Source organism: Dendrobates tinctorius, unplaced genomic scaffold, assembly GCF_039654945.1.
Source record: "Dendrobates tinctorius isolate UK_male_01 unplaced genomic scaffold, ASM3965494v1 ptg000208l, whole genome shotgun sequence".
Taxonomy (NCBI): Eukaryota; Metazoa; Chordata; class Amphibia; order Anura; family Dendrobatidae; genus Dendrobates; species Dendrobates tinctorius.
The window spans coordinates 11,712,851-11,732,190 of record NW_027361875.1 but is presented as its reverse complement, the minus strand read 5'-3'; the positions used below and the strand labels follow the sequence as shown (position 1 = coordinate 11,732,190).

Sequence of the window (19,340 nt, the reverse complement as noted above, 5' to 3'; positions counted from 1 at the left end):
AGACCCTGGCGCTAGTGTAATGTTAGGGACGGCGGAACGCACTGAATATAAAATAACGTAAAGTGCGTTTGCCGCCCAGGGTCCACCGTGCAGAAGGTGTTAACACTGCTGCTAGCTAATGGCGGACGTACAATATGGCGGTATTACACACACGGGTTGAACGTCACCCAGGTGCGCTGAGCGATCTCTGTTTACTCACAGAGATGCCTTAAGTGAAAAACACAAAAGACTGAGCCTGTTAGCGTGACAGATCTCAGAGAAGTGCACGCACGGTATATGGTCACAGGAGCTCGGCCCTAGGCAGAGGGTCTGCGTCCGTCTAGACCTACCGTGGGTGCAGCGTCGCAACTGCGGACGCCAAGAGGAGCTGCAGACTGCAGCGCAGCGACAGACACTGCCGCTAGTCAACAATGCCCGGAAGCAAGCGCACTGTCGGAAGCTAGCACTGTGGAGTATGCTGTAGTGGCTTGTAGCTTGCCACTGGCTGGCGCTGACTCTATAGCTAAGTCCCTATACACACTCGTAATATCAGTGGGAGGAGATCTTAATGAGTTATTCGCAGGTTCATGCATCCATCACCATTCACACAGTAGCAACTAGAGACTATACTAGCGCATGGCCGAGCGGCCATGCAAACCTTTTGTAGCCAGGACCTTCCGGAAGCTTCCAGATCCCTGAGATGGACCAATCAGATCTGGAGAAGGACCTGGACACGTGGCTCCCAATCGTCTCGTGAGCATGCTCAGTGGAGCGGCAGTAGGACTTAGCCTCTGGAGCGATTTGCTGCTGAGAAGCCTTCATTGCCATTGCTGACCCAAAGGTGGCAGTAATAGCGAGCCCCACAGATCAGGTCTGGGCAGAGCGTCTGAGAAGACAATGGGAGACAGCAGAATGCGAGGCTCCGGATTTCTGCTGAACCGCTGCAGGAACCCGACGCCTAACAATAACTGTCCTATGACTAATAGGGATAATCCCTCCAGATATTGAGATGAAATAATTTATACGTTCCAAAATATCGCTACGGATATATCATCTACTAAACAGGAGAAACTCTGATGAAGTTAAATGAATTACGGTATATTTTTTTGTTTTCCAGACAATTATTAATAGATAATAGTTAAAGGCAACTAAACCAACTGCACAAATTGTGTTCTCAGCAACTAAACCAACTGCACAAATTGTGTTCTCAACAAGGTCAACAAAGAATCAGTGTCTTTAAAAGTAGAATATCAGACACAAGAAGGTGTTCCTCACGTTATCTAGATTTTAATGGGTAGAGTATTTGATTGACAACCATTATGCGCCAACATGACTCACAGGGGTTGTCAGCTAGCTTTGCCAGAGCCTTGTAATTCTAGCATGTGCAGACACTTACAAATAATTTCACATCAGCTCTGTTCACGTCAGTGTCTCTAGTAATAGAATTGTTCTGCTGTTATAATGATACAACGGAATTAGACATGAAAAATGTTACACTAGCTGAAGAGCTCGGCGCTGCCCGAGCATAGTAACTAACTACGGCTAGTTATAACAAATTATAATGATTCTCTCTCTCTGTATATATATATATATATATATATATATATATATATATAAAGCTGAGTGTATAGCCCCACCCACTCTGCATAGCCACATTCACTATAATATCCCACATCATCCCGTCAGCCAGAGCCGCCGGACTGCTACCCCTAATATCCCACATCATCCCGTCAGCCAGAGCCGCAGGACTGCTACCCCTAATATCCCACATCATCCCGTCAGCCAGAGCCACAGGATAACTACCACTAATATCTCACATCATCCCGTCACAGCCGCCGGACTACTACCCCTAATATTTCACATAATCCTGTCAGAGCCGCCGTACTACTACCCCTATTATCCCACATCATTCCGTCAGAGCCGTCGGACTACTACCCCTAATATCCCACATCATCCCGTCAGCCAGAGCCACCAGACTACTACAACTAATATCCCACATCATCCCATCAGCCAGAGCCACCGGACTACTACCCCTAATATTCCACATCATCCCATCAGCCAGAGCCATCGGACTACTACCCCTAATATCCCACATCATCCCATCAGCCTGGGTTCAGAACCAGAGTGCTGAATGGAATGGTCCTAACTTCCATACCGGGGATCTCTTTATGAGAGGTCTGGCGTCAGAACCAGAGCGCTGAGTGGATTTGCCCTGATTTCCATACCAATGATCCCTTTAATATAAGCCTGGGGTGAGAATTAGAGCGCTGAGGGATTTACCCTAACTTCCGTACCGGAGATCCCTTTAAGAGAGGCCTGGGGTCAGTACCAAAGCGCAGAGTGGATTTGCCCTCACTTCCATACCGGGGATCCCTTTAAGAGACCCTGGAGTCAGAACCAGAGCGCTTAGTGGAATTGCCCTAACTTCCATACCAACGATCCCTTTGAGACCCTGGGGTCAGAACCAGAGCGCTGAGTGGAACGGTCCTAATTCCATACTGGGGATCCCTTTAAGAGAGGCCTGGGGTCAAAACCAAAGCGCTGGATTTATTTGCCCTAACTTCCATACCAATGATCCCTTTAAGAGAGGCCTGGGGTCAGTATCAGAGCGCTGAGGGATTTGTCCTAACTTCCATACTGGAGATCCCTTTAAGAGGGAAGATGTTCAAAAGGGATGGAGGATGTGTGATGTGTATCTGGGCACAGGAGGGGATGAATTATTTCTGTCATGTGCTCTCTGCTCCTTTCTGGGTGGCAGACAATGGCTGGGAGCTTATGTTCCCAGGGATGCTAAATTTCTCTCACCATGTGTTGTTGAGTGGGAAAACTGTTGCTCATAGCAACCAATTACAGCTCAGCTTCTTTTAAACAGCTCTGGTAAAATGAAAGATGCTTAGTGATTGGTTGCAAGGAAAACTGTTGCTCATAGCAACGAATCACAGCTCAGCTTCCTTTAAACAGCTCTGGTGAAATGAAAGATGCTTTGTGATTGGTTGGTGGTACACACACATACATTCAATTTTATATATATATAGATGATGGTCCATCTGGGTTCCATTATATGCCATGTTTTTTAGAATTGGAAAAGAAGTTCTGCAATATGCACTTTTTCTTCTATTCTAAAAACAAACAACTAACAGAACCCAGACAAAGACAGAAGTAATCAATGGATCCGTTTTGGTCATTAGTTTCTCAAAACATGTAATGTCGGAATACAACTGTGAATGTTCCTTTAACTGAAAAAGGGCAACACTTTATATGGACACTAGAAAAAAATATAATCTGTCCACAAATTAATGGATTGCTGGCCACCGTGTACACTTTACTGAAGCAAATTACTGGATAGTGAAAGGCATGAAGCAAGAAAGGTTTCACGGTGATCAACTGTGGAAGACAACCTGGGTGACAGAAAGACATCTTCTTTTATTTCTGATAGGGTAGCAGAGGTAACAAAAATTCGAGAAAATAACGCAACAAATGGATGTTGGATCCGGCTACACTAGTTTTACTTGTAGTTTCTCACGTGGTTACTTCTCTACCATCATCATTCTACGATTGGGCTCATGTAACAAGCTAAAATAATTTAAATGTATCCATTCATTTCTATATCAAGCACGAATCCATGATACATGCTGTATAGGATTGATAGTTTACCATTTTACTTCATCTACAGTAAAGGAACAAATGGATATGTCATAGGAGCTGCTCTAAACTTGCTAGACGTGTGTTTGGCTTTTCATTTGGCAATGGTCGTCAAGGCAGAGAGCACGGATTGTACGCCAGCATGTCAGCCAAAGTTAAACAAACATGAAATATTATAACACTTGCTGTCAGCTGATTGACAGGAGGTTCAGGAGATTATGGAGATGTGTAAAGAAACTAAAATAAAACTGGAACTAAACTGTCAAAGCATAAAACAAGTGGGCGACAAAAAAAGGCTCCAGAAAGGAACAACTAGGAAAATTGTAGCACAAACAGGCTTGTAAAAAAGATGTTCTGTTCATGCATATGTCCTCTAAAGTATTGTAGTATTGCAGGTTTTTGCTATGTAATCAGAGAGCATCATAATGTAGGGGCTTAGACCCTTAATTCCAAAACATCACTTGCTGGGTTGTGTTTTACCGTTTCAATAAAATTACTGTTTTATGAGCAGGAGATTATCACTACAGGACTGCTGTATATGTCTTACGCCTTAAGATCCAACCCTGCCCTCCACACTGTTTTTGCATTTTGCTGTCAATAGACAATATACACAGAAAGCTGTCAATCATTAATGTCAGCAGGGTTATACAGGGCTCAGCATTTTCAGCTCTGCTAGATTTGCAGCAGAGAAAACTGAGATTCTATCACAATTGCTGAACCCAGTAAACTAAGTGATACATCACCGAAATCATGGTCTCTGCCCCTACATCATGCTGCTGACAGATTGCATATCAAAACCTTGCTGACAGATTCCCTTAAATTAAAAGTTATGCAATTTTTCTCTAAATTTCTTTTATTAATTCTTCAGCTTTTTAACATATTTATCACAATTTTATGTGAATCCTTGATAGTCACAAATTGGGAAATGGTTAGTATTTTAATTCCTAGTAATCTCAGGTTATACCTGGGCTAAATATCAGGGCACTGTAATGTTTAAGCATTGTATGGTAGTATTTTGTTAGGAATATTTTGGCAGCAAGGGCATACGTATATGTGTTCTAGATTTTCATGGCCCCAAAAAATGTTGTCCATGGCTTTACTCCCTATAACAATATCTCTGAGTGTAAAAATGCCTTCCCTTTGTGGCCAAGACAGTTAATTAGCAGGGGCATGACAAAGGATTCACAAACCTGACCAGCAAAGGGCAAAATTTATAAAAGGAGTATTCTAGTAGATAACAGGGTACACAACTAAAAAATGTCTACTCTTTCAATGGTATTCAATTTTGGAGAATTATGCAAACAATAAGGGTGTGTGCACACGTGTTTTTTTTCGTTTTTTAAGCGTTTTTACCGGCAAAAACGCTTAAACGCTTACAAGAAGCATCCCATTCATTTTAATGAATTCTGCACTTTTTGTGCATATTGATGCGTTTTTTTTCCGCGAAAAAAAACGCATCGCGGTAAAAAACGCAGCATGCTCATTAATTTCGCGGAAAAATCCGCATTTCTAACTATATTCTATGAGACTGGGGATGCTTCGGAAAAAAACGCATAAAAAACGCGCGAAAAAAAAACACGCGTTTCCTGGGAAGGAGTCCGGTTTTTAGTCAGGAATTTTCTGCATACGTGGGTACATAGCCTTAAACCTGGGTATATGAAGGTTTTATTATTTGGGCAAAGAGGAACTTTAATTTTGTATTTATGTTTCTAAACAGGCATCTGGTGTCACAGTAAATGATGAAGTTATCAAAGTTTTCAATGAGATGAAAGTGAGAAAAGCTCAGTCTTCCGAAGAGATAAAGAAAAGGAAGAAGGCGGTACTGTTTTGCCTGAGCCCCGATAAACGTGAAATAATTGTGGAGGAGGCCAAGCAAATATTGGTGGGAGATATTGGAAATACAGTTGAGGACCCATACAGGACCTTTGTCAATCTTCTGCCTCTTGATGACTGTCGATATGGACTGTATGATGCTACTTATGAGACCAAGGAGTCCAAGAAAGAGGATCTTGTCTTCATCTTCTGGTACATTCCTTAAAATGGTGTGGTAAACAACAGAGCAGATGCTGGGGTACATCTTTTAACAACCCTATTTTAATTTTGAGATCTTAGCTCATGGTTAGAGAACATGCCTTTGTTTCCTTCCTCTAAGTGGAGTCCAAAATGTGCATCTTTCACATCCACTGAGCTTATTGTCAGTGGTGTCCATCTTTTCAGCCAGACAAAAGTACTTTGCATGTCATTGTCTACTTTGCCATTGTGTCTGGCTAAAAGGATGGACCTAACTGCAAAGCTACATGTTTTGAATTCTGTTTAGCTACCGTAATTGAACACTTATTTACGTCCACAAGTTCCAGCTCGACTACAGCTCAAATGACCCCAACTAACAGCAGTCCCCGACCGACGAAGGCCCTAATACACACAATGCTGTTAGTTCAGGTCAACAGACTACTAAAATTTGACAGAACTATGGCCATCTGAATAAAGTCTATCTTATGTTATGTATTTTTATATAAAATATTCTTCAAGCCATGTACTATTACATAGAGTTTTTGCAAATTACCGTACATGTTTTTTCTGCACTATTTAGTACAAATTTCAAAAGGTGCATTTTTATATTGCTGCAAAATATTCAATTCAACCTCTGGAGGACTAGCCAATAGGGAGGTAGGCACAAGGAACCTCGATAAAAAAGATGTCGAGATAGGAAAACTCACCAAATGACAGCATCACAGGCTGATTCCGATGGTAATCTTAACCAGTACAAACCAAACAACCAATTCAATGTTTTTTTTTTTTAATAATTAAAATATAATCTAAAAAATGCTATATATTGCATTATATTGGTTCTTAGCTGCAGTTCATGAGTATCAAAACTTTGGAAGGGTGGGAGCTGAAAAATGGACACTTTCCCTTGTGTCTCAAACTTTTTTTAATGAAACGCTACAGCATTTCAGAGTAAAACATAGTTTACCGCAATGACGCCACCTGTTACTATTGCATGCAACTCTGGTTAGGGAAGTATGAAACTGCTGACAAGCATAGTCCTTCACTTTACAAAATCTGCAAGATCTATGCTTAGTAACTAAAAGATAACACTAAACATACAGTATGTTATTAATATTTATTATTACAGCTCCATTTATTTCATGGCACTTTACATGCAAAAGTTAGATTATATTGTAGCATAATATGAACCATAGTTACATAAAAAAGGTCAAGAAGACTTCTAGCTAAAATATAAAATTAAATATGCACTTTAGTAAGATATCATATTGTTCTTAAGGTCCCGTTAGATTTAGCGATGCACCAGCGTTCCCGACAACGATACGACCAGGTCAGGATCGCTGGTGCATCGCTAAATGGTCGCTAGTGAGCTGCCAAACAGGCAGATCTCACCAGCAACGCAGCAGCGGTCGGTACTTGCCTGTCAAACACAGCGAGGGTGACGTCTTTCGCCCGCGTCCATGGAGTCGGTCGTCGGCACCAGCAGGAAGCCAACAAGAGAAATGGACCATCCCGTTCTTGCGCGATCAGCGATATCCATCGGGGAGCCGGGTCGGAGGTGTCACATGTAGCGAGATTGCTACCGATATCGCTGTTGCGTCACAAAATCGGTGACGCTTTAGCGATATCGCTAGCGATCTCGCTATGTGTGAAGGGGGCTTAACATAGTGGAGGTTCCCCAGTTTTCCAGCTCAGCTAGAGTACAGATGATCTTAGAAAGGCAGAAATTGGGCAAGGAAAACCCATAGTAAATGGGTAACTAAATACCAGATATCCTATCAAAATGTGTAAACTTTACAGGAGGAAGTTCCCTTTGCAGGAATCCCTTCTTTTATCAAGATTGTAGAATGCTGCCCTGGAAATCACAGCCACAAATAGAGTTGTTAAAGGGAATCTGTCAGCTTGTAAATGCAGGGAGAAGAAACAGTGGAGAGATGGGGTTCACTGCGTTGCCAAAGATACTAGTAGATGAAAGCAGGAGACCAAGGATAAACCACCTTATGAAGGTTGTCCTGATAAAAAAGTTTGTTAACTTTGAAATGCATTGACAATAAACCACACAGAAATATCCTTGGTCTCCTAGTTTCAGTGAAGCCTGTCTCTCCATTGTTTCTTCTCCTCGGATTAACTTGCGGGTCTGCAGCAGACGACATTTTCAAGCCTTTTGAGTTGCTATTTTTCCACACAACTCCATCACGTGGGCAGTTCTCAGCCCCCTCATCTCCTTTATACACTGAATAAGACTCTATTACGTTATTGTTTTTCCAGATTTTCTTCACTTAGCATGGAAATGCAGTGCAAACTATGGGCTGCATATTATAGAGCACGAGAGGTGGAGCAGATTGATACATAGGTTTGTGTCAAAAGATTCAGCATAACTAGCATCTTTTCTTTTTCAGCAAGATCCTTGATCATTCTGGGCTTAGGAGTCAAGGAGGCGGTCCCATTCAGTGATTGACAGCGTCCCTTATGTAAGAGTGCATACATATATAGCTGTCAATCACTGATAAGAACCCCCATCCTTTGGATTTTAACCCTGGAATGAGCAGCCAAGGCCCCTAATTTTGCCGCAAAAAAACTGGGAAAACTTATTGCCTCGAGTATAAGCCTTGGTTGGGAAATGCAGCAGCTACTGGTAAATTTCAAAAATAAAAATAGATGACAATAAAAGTAAAATTAATTGAGACATAAGTAGGTTAAATGTTTTTGAATATCCATATTGAATCAGGAGCCCCATATAATGCTCCATACAGTTCATGATGGCCCCATAAGATGCTCCATACAAAATACGCCCCATATAATGCTGCATAAAGGTTGACGGCCCCATAAGATGCTCCATAGATATATATGCCTCATATGCTGCTGCAATTAAAAAAAAAAAATGACATACCTCTCATCGCTGGGGGCCAGGTGCCAGTGTCCTGAGCGGGCGGGGACAGCGGCATGCTATGGGGGACAGGTTCCGGTGTCAGGGCCCTGGCACCTGCGTTATTCAACTGTCCACGTTCCACAGCTGTACGCCGCTCCCTCTTCTGGGTCCTCTGGCTGTGACTGTTCAGGCAGAGGGCGCGCACTAACAACGTCATCGCACCCTCTGACCTGAATGTCACAGACAGAGGATGCGGAAGACAGAGTGTCGCGCGGCGGTAGTACGGGGCAGGTGAATATCGCATGGCTTCCCCCGTCCTCCCCGTCATACTCACCCTCTCCTGGCACGGTTTCTGCATTTCTTGCTTCTCCGATGGTCTCCGGCGCCGGCATCTCCTTCCAGTGTTCAACGGTCACGTGGTACCGCTCATTAAAGTAATGAATATGCCCTCCACGCCTATGGGAGTGGAGTGGCGTGCATATTCATTACTTTAATTAGCGGTACCATGTGACCGCTGAACACATGAAGAGCTGCGGCGCCCGAGACCATCTGAGAAGCAGGGAAATGCAGAGACCTCGCCAGGAGGGGGTGAGTATGATCTGACAGCCCCCGGCTCCTGCACTCCCCTCCCCCGCCTACCCCCTGGGACAATGACTCAAGTATAAGCCGAGAAGGGCACTTTCAGCCTAAAAAAAGGCTGAAAATCTCGACTTATACTCGAGTATATGCAGTAAATATATTTTAGACCAAATGTAGTCTTCTGTATATCACGAACCGAGTATGGACTGCAATGCTTCGACTTGGTTCAGGTTTTCTGACTCAAACACAGCAGCCTTTTGGGCAAATAAGAGGCTGACGAGTTCAGGTCAAGAGACCCACAGGCAGCACATGCATTGTGGTATGTTCTCGTGAGATGATATATTGACTTATGAAGTCTGCCTTTTACTGAATCTTTCCTCTCAAGCCTATACATCAATCTATTCCACTCTGTTCAGTGTAACAGATTCCGAATAAATTTCATAATTACTTTGACACATTATACAGAATTTTACAAACTAGTGTTGGACTGGAACCAATTTTGAGAGCTCACTAGACAGATGTATGAATAAATAGTTACTCGTGAAATAATGCCAAAAAGATATAAACCCTGGCAGCTTGTGATCTATTTTACTGCCAGCTCCTTATGGACTTCAATTTTGCTCTGTTAACGGAGAAGTCCCATTAACATGAAATTATCTGTTGGAATGCTCGCATAAAGCCACATGTTTTATTTAAGAAAACAAGTATTTTGATAAAGTAAACAATTTATGTTTTTATATTGTTACCTAGGGCGCCTGACAATGCACCTCTAAAAAGCAAGATGATATATGCCAGTTCAAAAGATGCAATTAAGAAGAAATTCACAGGTATGAACCATAGTATTTCCTATATATGAGTGTGAGGCTAATTTAGCAAAAACATAATACTTACAGTAGGAAATCACATTGAAAGGGATGAAAAGGGCTCTAAATCAATGCCACACCAAAATTATACCACGAAAATGTCACTGATATCGGCATTTAAGTGCTTAAACAGCAGTGAATTAGCTGACTCGGATCGTTACTGTTAAGCACATGCTGTGTATTGCGTGGACTAATTTTTGCTTCATACACATGCATCCGATGTGCCCCTTAGGGCTCATACCAGTTTGCGAGAAAAAAAACGGTCCGATTTCCGGATTGAAAAAACGGACGAGTGCTATGCGAGTGTAATGCGATTTCTGTGTGATTTTTCCACAGAACATCCGTATGACATATATATTAATAATAATAATAAATTTTATTTCTATAGCGCCGACATATTCCGCAGCACTTTACATTTCAGAGGAGATTTGTACAGACAACAGACATTACAGCATAACAATAATCACATACAGTAGATTATAACAAAATACCAAGAGGAATGAGGGCCCTGCTCGCAAGCTTACAGTCTATGAGGGAAAAAGGGAGACACGAAAGGTGGGTGGTAACAGTTGCCCTGATTGTTTGGACCAGCCATAATGTTAAGTGTGTAACAGTACAGACACAGAGGGCTGATGGATGCATAAAGCATGTGGGAACCTGGTTATGGTAAAACTTTTGGCTGTGCCACACAGGGATAGATTAGGTTAATGTGTTGAGGCGATAGGCCAGTCTGAATAAATGCGTTTTCAGGGCACGCTTAAAATTGTGAGGATTGGGGACTAATCGTATTGACCTGGGAAGTGCATTCCAAAGAATTGGCGCAGCACGTGTAAAGTCTTGGAGACGGGAGTGGGAGGTTCTGACTATTGAGGATGCTATCCTCAGGTCATCAGCAGAACGGAGGGTGCGGGTAGGGTGGTATACTGAAACAAGGGAGGAGATGTAAGGTGGTGCTAAGCTATGGAGGGCTTTGTGGGTGAGGGCAATAAGTTTGTACTGGATTCTGGAGTGGATGGGTAGCCAGTGTAATGACTGGCACAAGGTAGAGGCATCGGTGTAACGATTGGTGAGGAATATGATCCTGGCTGCAGCATTCAAGACAGATTGGAGAGGGGAGAGTTTGGTAAGAGGGAGACCGATGAGAAGAGAGATATATATTAACATGAGCTTTTACATACAGCAGTTCTCTGTAGGTAAAAACTCATGTTAAAATAGCATTGTTAGAAAAAATTGTACACATCATTTTAAAACAAAATAATATTCAAAACATACATACATATATATATATATATATATATACACTGCTCAAAAACATAAGTCACCAGACCTGAACCCAATCGAGATGGTTTGGGGTGAGCTGGACCGCAGAGTGAAGGCAAAAGGGCCAACAAGTGCTAAGCATCTCTGGGAACTCCTTCAAGACTGTTGGAAGACCATTTCCGGTGACTACCTCTTGAAGCTCATCAAGAGAATGCCAAGAGTGTGCAAAAGCAGTAATCAAAGCAAAATGTGGCTACTTTGAAGAACCTAGAATATAAGACATATTTTCAGTTGTTTCACACTTTTTTGTTAATTATATAATTCCACATGTGTTACTTCATAGTCTTGATGCCTTCAGAGTGAATCCACAATTTTCATAGTCATGAAAATAAAGAAAACTCTTTGAATGAGGTGTGTCCAAACTTTTGGTCTGCACTGTGTGTGTGTGCATATATATATATATATATATACACACACACACACACTCTATATATTACATATATTGCATATATATTATTTTGTGTGTATATACAGTACAGACCAAAAGTTTGGACACACCTTCATGAGAGGTCACCTATTGAATAACATTGGTCCGAGTGCAATCCGATTTTTTATCGGACTGCACTCGTCCGTATTTTTCGCCAGTGAGTATGAGCCCTTATAGATACAAGAGAAGTCAGGAAGGGGTTAAAATCTACAGGAAATTATTAAAATTCAACAGATAAAGCATTTTTATTTCTGGCATTTTGGTGTAGTTTTTGAGATTGATGGCTGTTTGTTTTTTTTTATATGCAGCATGCGCTGTGTATAGTGGATTCTTTTCTGTTGTTTTTCCTATAGGCTTCTCTAAAGGGGCTGGCTCTAGTTTTTGTTACAGTTTCTCTATATGAAACATTCTTAGTGACAAACTTTACATTGTATCCTAATTTCTATAAGAAATGTTGCTTTATTTTCTTATCCTTAAAGGGAATTTGTCACCAGGATTTTTGCTATGGAATCTGGAGAACAGCATGATGTAGGAGCAGACAGCCTGATTCCAGTGATGTATTGCTTGCAGTACTGCTTGCTGCAGTTTTGATACAATCCCTGTTTCTTTGCTGTAAATGTAACAGTGTCAGAATGCTGAGCTGTGTATAACCTCACCCACACCCCTGATTGGCAGCTTCCTGTGTACAATGTCAGTGAATAGCCAACCAGTGGTGGGGGGTGGGTTACACAGATTAGCTGGACTGCCTGGCACAAGAAACATAGTCCTGCAGTGATAATCTCCTGCTGAGAAAACACTGATTGTATTGAAAGCAAGTGACACATCCCTGGAATTGCAATCTCTACCCTTATATTATGCTGTTCTCAGATTAAATAGCAAAAATATGCTGACAGATTCCCTTTAAAGAGGTTGTCTCATCTTGTTGAATTGCAAAGTGTTTGTAAAAACAAGCAACAGTTCAATTAACTGCTTGTTAAAAATTCTTACTGATCAAGAGTGGAGGGATTTTTAATCCCATAGTTTACTGCTCGTTGCCAAGGTTATTGTCCATTGTTGCAGTTTATCAGAGGTGTCCGTTTACCTAGGCAAGGAGCGCTTGCCTGGAAAGTGGCGACCCCACATAGTTTGGCTCAGTCAGCACAGATTGAACAGTCATGGGTACCACATTCCAAACCAGTAACACGTATTGACACAATTTTGAAATAACATAGGAACAGCACAATGCAGACCTGCAAGGGACAATGTTCTATAATTTTAGCATTATAAGTAAAATTATTTGATAAAAGGTACATCAGGAGAGGTAACATATCCTCTTCAAAAAAACAATTTTTACTAGGAAATATTCAAAGTTCTCGGTAAATTTTTTTGTAGTGTGCAGATTTTTATCGCCTATGTGTTTTCTATTTTAGGTATCAAGCATGAATGGCAAGTGAATGGCATGGATGATATAAAAGACCGATCTACCCTGGCAGATAAACTAGGAGGAAATGTGGTTACTTCATTGGAAGGTGTTCCATTAAAATGAAAGCAATTCCTGTATTTTGGAAGCTTACAGTATTTAAGTAGGAATTCCTGTTATGACCATAGGAAGTTATTTTTTTTATTTATTGATTTTTTTTTTCCATTTCCTTTTACCTCTATGAACTGAATAAACCATTTTGGTGCTTGAGAAATGAAGTGACGAACTAACAAAAGTAGAAAAGGTTACATTACAATAACCAAACTAAGGTTTGATCACACAGCCTTAGAATTGATCCTGGTAAAGGATAATACTATACATTCATTTGGCTTCTTTTTTTTATTTCCTAAAGTGAACTATAAGATGCAAGTGTAAGCTAAACTTGAGGGGCTCATTCATACGTACGTTCTAATCAGTCAGAACATAAACCGCCATTGCACGGACTGACCACTGGGTTTTTCTCTCCCGAGTGTGACAGCTCTCCCAGCCTGCGGTCCGATCTTGGATCAATTTGCACAGATGTCTGAAAGAGCCCTAATATGCATGATTTTAAAAAAGGTTTCACTGCCTTAAAATAAATGTTATCTTTTTTTTTTTTTTAAAGAACGTGTCATGTTTAGGTCTAATTTTGACTCTGGATTAAAAGATAAAATTCTAACTACCACCAGCCACCTCTAGGGAAAGCTTTGGAGCTCAAAGGGGTTGTGCTATATACAGGGCAGGTTTTAGACAAAGTGGGGCCCTAGGCAAAAGTTTAAAGTGGGGCCCCAAATACTAACATTGTAAAATCATACATTTAGGTTACATTACATGAGCAGGATGTGGATACAGGTGGCAGAGGGGCTGGCACTGTGGCCCCCATATTCAGAGGCCTTATATCAGCCAACGGGTCTGCCACTATTAGCATTACACAGGAGCGTTGCTACGGTCAGAAAAGATTGGGGGGCCCAAGCCCCAAGACAAAGAGTTGTCCCCCAACCCCCTCTTAATTTTTTTTTAACACTGCAGATAACACAGCAGGGCTTCCAACTGTCCTGGATCCAGCGGGACAGTCCCGATTTTGACATTCCCACCCGCTATCCCGGCCGGGATTGTAGTTTTCCCGCACTGCGAATCAGCCACCACGCCCACCTGTCATTTCAGAAGGGTCTGTGTACCGATCGCCATACAATTTACTCTATGCACAGCACACTCCGTCTCACGTGACCAGTCACATGACTGTGACCTCATCCTATGCTATGTAACACCAGAGATAGCAGTAATAACTCTGAGAACAGATAATGTAGTAGATGTCACCTGCAGTCCTATGTAACACCACAGATAATCTTACTCTGAAACGCTATGGCTATGTTCACATGCATTTTTTTCAGTAGCCAAAACCTGTTCTATTGGCAGTAAAAATGTTGCGTTCAAAACACCTGTTTTTCAGCTTGTTTCTGGTGTTCTTTACACTTTTTTCAGCTTTTTTTAAAGTGAGGATGTTTGCTTTGTCTACAGTATGTTTAAGGCCAAGTTCACACGTTGAGTATTCGGTCAGTATTTCACATCAGTATCCACAAGTCAAAACCAGGAGGGTGAGAAATCCAGAAGTGGTGACGTGTTCCTATTATACTTTTCCTCTGATTGTTCCACTGCTGTTTCTGCATTACAAATCCTGATGTGAAATACTGACCAAATACTGAACATGTAAACGACACTTAATAGTTTAATTCACCAAAACCACTTAAAAAATTGCAGCGAAAAATGCCATTGCAATATCTGCAGCTTTCTTTCTTATATTCTTTCATTGCTTTCTACGGGTGAAAACACACTGAAAGAAGAGACACGCTGCAGATTTAAAAAGCGCTACAGTTCTGAAATTCAGACAGAAAAAAAACAAGCGCATGCAGGAGATTTCAGAAATCTCATATGTTTTGCTGGCACTTTGAAAAGTCGCTCTTGGCCACGTTCATATGCAGAATTTCTGCAGCTTTTTCTTCTGCAAATAAGTTTACAGCATTTTATAGCACAAGCAAAGACTGAGATTTTCAGACATCTCCTGCACACCCTTTTATTTTCTCCTGACTGAATTTCACAACTGCAGTGTTTTTTTAAATCTGCAGCGTGTCACTTCTTTCAGCAATTTTTTTTACCCATAGAAAGCAATGAAAAAGTTTTAGAAAAGCAGCAAATGTCGCAACGTTGTTTTTTGCTGTTTTTGGTGAATAAAACAAACTTTATTAAACATGTATTGTAGACAAAATGCATACTGTAAAAAAAACAAACAGCAAAAGCTCTAAGGGTGTGTGTCCACAATCAGTAAACTCTGGATGCTGCGTACATCTACAGCCTCTAACCCGCAGCGGCCAGGTGTTACAGCATAGTGGAAGGGATTTCTAAAAATTCCATGTCCATTATGCGTGCACATACATCCGCGCACTTCACCTGCAGAGACGGACATGCAGCACGACTCTCCAGACCACAGCATGTCAATTTATCTCGCATAGATGCGAGTCTCCATAAGAGAAATCTCACCCCTACAATGTATTGGATGCGGTGATTCCACACGGTTCAGTGACCACACGCGGAATCAGATGGCAGCACTTTGGACAGAGCACGTCTGCTGCATCCAAAGTGCTGCCATTTCTGGATCGTCTGCATGTACCCTAAAAAATGGGTGTTTTGAAAGCAGTGTTTTTACTGCCAAGAGAGGCTTTGGCTGCAAAAAAAAATGCACCAAAAATGCTGATTCCTATGCACATCTGTACTATATATATATGTATGGTTTACCCTTATTATTTCTCATGGAAATTCATTTATTTCTATATCATAAATCCCCTTATTCAGCAGACAATATCCCTGTCTTGTGTCATCCGGACAGTAGTGACAGGAGGTCGCCCTGATCGCTGCTGTATGTAGCTGTGAATCCTGATCCTGCAGCGATCAGCACAGAGCTCCGGGACCACAGTGAGTAAATCACTGCACTCTGACCTGTTACTGCTGTTCTTACTTACCAGGTTCTGTGGCTTCACTTAGGAATATCCATTCTCAGGACAGTGCTAGGAGCAGCCATGATCAGGACTCAGGAGGAGACATACAGAGCTGCAGGCATCATCCTGCACTGTCACTGTGCTGTAATCGGCCCCTCCCCCTCAACTTTTAACCTGACTGCAGGGAGAAAGAGACAGGGGGGCTCAAGGGGCTTTGCGAGACAGACACTCCGGACTACAGAGCAATGCACAGCATTATTCACTGCTGTACACCCTCTGGGCACTTCATAAATGGGCTGCAGATGCAGGGGGCCCCCCTTTGTAGGTAGGGGCCCCAGGCATCTGCCTGGTCTGCCTGGTCCAAACACCGGGCCTGGCTATATAAAATATTAATCACCTATCCACATGATTGAGGAAAAATTCATGATTACTAAAAGGTGTGGCTGCTGAGACCCCCATTGATCTTGACAACAGAGGGCTCAAAGTCCAAAGGGTAAATGTAGCAGTAGTGCTCATGTGGGACCACCATTCATATACCTAAATACATAGAGCCGTGGTTGCACATGCTCACTAATGCTTCAATCACACAGGTGACATTTGGACCTCCATTGTCTGACCCCAAGCACTTATACATTTATTAAACATCTTGTGGATAGGTTACATTTATATACTGTTTATGAGACCGCCCCTTTAATGCAATTTATATTTTTGAGTTCAGTTTCTAACTGTACAAGCCTAACCCCACCTCCCCGTCTAGTATATGCCACAAAATCATGTCTTCAACATGTGTTAAAAAAAGGTAAAGTGGCCAACCCCTAAAAATTCCTTGTCAGATTTTAAAAAAGTGTTCTGAGCTAGAAAATTATTTTTAATATCATATTAGGGCATAGTGAGCTGCATTTCTTTTCTATAATCCAGAGCAGAGCAACTTCCATGTAATAGACAAACAGTCTATTGATTTCAATGAGCACTTGCCAATGCTTCATTTTTCCTAAGGTAGAGCTTCATTGAAACAGAAAACGTACTACTGAATTCCTACCTATTTACAGAGAAACAATTGCCGATCCTGATGAATCGTGTCAAAATGTAAAGAGACAAAACCAGGAGCAACCCTCATATTCGCTATTGATATTGATCCACAATATCAATGAAGGAAACTAGTAATTGGGAAACATACCTTAGATATACTTAGCAAATACCCACTGATTCTGTATTTCATTGGGTTAATTCAAGGGATAAACCATGCAAAAAGTAAAAAAAAAAAGAAAAAGAGGAAAATGCAGATGAAAAGTACTAGATTAACAACAAACTTTACTGATACTTTTATAAGAATAGTGTAAGATTCAGATATCCTAACGGTATATTCACATATGTTGGCTTTCAGTGGATTTGCTCTGAAATCTGCCTTTAATGTATGCGAACAAGGTATCTGTAACCTTGCACACGCGCATTGGAAAACTTTAGCAAATTCATGGCAGTAAAAAGTTCCAAATACTGTACAGTTTTACCCCTCCCATATACTAATGTGCCACAAACAGGAAGTTGATATCACCAACCATTCTCATTTCATTTAGGTTTATCCATATAAATGGCCCATCCTGTATATTATGTGAATTGCTTACATTTTATATCATATTTTATGTGTTTTCATAGTATAGAATGTGAGTATTCAGTTTAGTGAGCCATAAGAGGGAATACAAATAGATTTCCGTTCTTTTCCTGTAAGATGCATAACACACATTATTAACATTGTGTCAATGATACCAAAATAATTGGAAGCGATCAACAGAATATTTATCCATCAGTTAGGATTTTTTGTTGTAGTTAATTTGAGAGAGTTATTTTCATCATCTGCCTTCAGTAGACTTCCCGACTTCCTATTAGCCAGAGGACAGTGGGCTCATGATGACTGACAGTTCGAACCAGCAGCATGGCTGCTCTGTTGTCCTAAAATGTGCTGTCCAGAACTTTGCCTTGGCAGCAGCAAAAGGCAGCAGGGCTACTGAAGCTGGCTGGGTTCAGCGATTTGAACAACTTCAAAGCAGCGATTGCAAGCTCTGTACTCTTTGCAATGGAGACTGCAGAGGTGGACGGTAACATAGGAAGCGAGTAGTAAACTATGGAACTAAAATCTCCTTTTTTGAGAACGGAGAGAATTTTTAATAAGAGATAAATTGCAAAACTGTTTGTTTTTACAAGCACTTAGCAATTTTACCTATTTAAGTTGAGAATAACACTTTAAAGTCAAATCAGAGTTACCTAGTAAAGCACGCAATCACAAAAATGGAGCTTCGGCTGGTACAAAGACACAAATAGCATATAGGAAAAAACCAGTGGACCTAAAAATGATGTTAAAAGGGACATTCACTAGTTTGACACTGAGTGAACATTAATATACAGTAAATTTTAATTATTTTGCTTTCAGAATTTATCAAATGCACTTCAGGGATAAAAAAAAAAGCCAAAATAACAAACAAACTGTTAAATAACGAAACTTTTGTATTAATACTGTTCCAGAGTAACAAGTCAGTAGTTAACGAACAATAGACAAATACAATAGATATATAAATGTATCATGTGTAAAAACAATGCACAGTGGTAACATGATAGATTCCACACTGAATACTCCAAAATATGGTTTCCAGACAGTGTATTATTGGTATCTGTATTAGAGCAAACTTGTGCCTTTATACTTCTGTACAACATACATTTTCCTCCAGGATTCAGTGTTGTTAGGTGCAATGCCAAAAATGGTTTATAAAAGTTTAAATTGCAGACATCATTGAACCAAACTAATGTTTTGTGGAATATTGTGCCAAAGAACAATAAAACATGTTTGATTATTACATAGAAGCCTTGTTACAAGTTTATACTTTAATACCTATAGGTACTGGTGACATATCAGGGGTGGCAACAGTTTTAGCAGTCCTGTTGTCAGCTCTAGGGATGTGAATAAGTAATAGATGGTCACTGACAGTAACTCTTGCCTGAAAGAGTTATTAAATAAAATCCTGAGTGAGGTTTGTTTGAGAACATTAGGGGTGAAACAGCATCATGAAAAGCAAGGATCACACCAAACAGGTCAGGGATAAACTTGTGGAAAAGAGTAAAGCAGGGTTAGGTTATAAAAAAAAATAGCAGTTCTGAAAATCTCATGGAACAGTGTTCAAGCCATCATACAAAAATGGAAGGATTATGGCACAACTACATACCTACCAAGACACAG

General features: G+C 41.0%; 1 protein-coding gene across 1 annotated transcript in view; it reads left to right on the top strand.

Moving 5' to 3' along the window:
- The window catches only part of CFL2 (cofilin 2), a 92,120-nt gene extending 73,153 nt beyond the window's left edge, over positions 1-18,967 (top strand). The window contains exons 2-4 of the mRNA XM_073554226.1: positions 5,339-5,646; positions 9,827-9,903; positions 13,096-18,967. Of these exons, the coding sequence (XP_073410327.1) occupies positions 5,339-5,646; positions 9,827-9,903; positions 13,096-13,211 (501 nt within the window). The 3' untranslated portion in view covers positions 13,212-18,967. The remainder of the gene's footprint in view (positions 1-5,338; positions 5,647-9,826; positions 9,904-13,095) is intronic.
- The last annotated feature ends 373 nt before the right edge of the window (positions 18,968-19,340 follow it).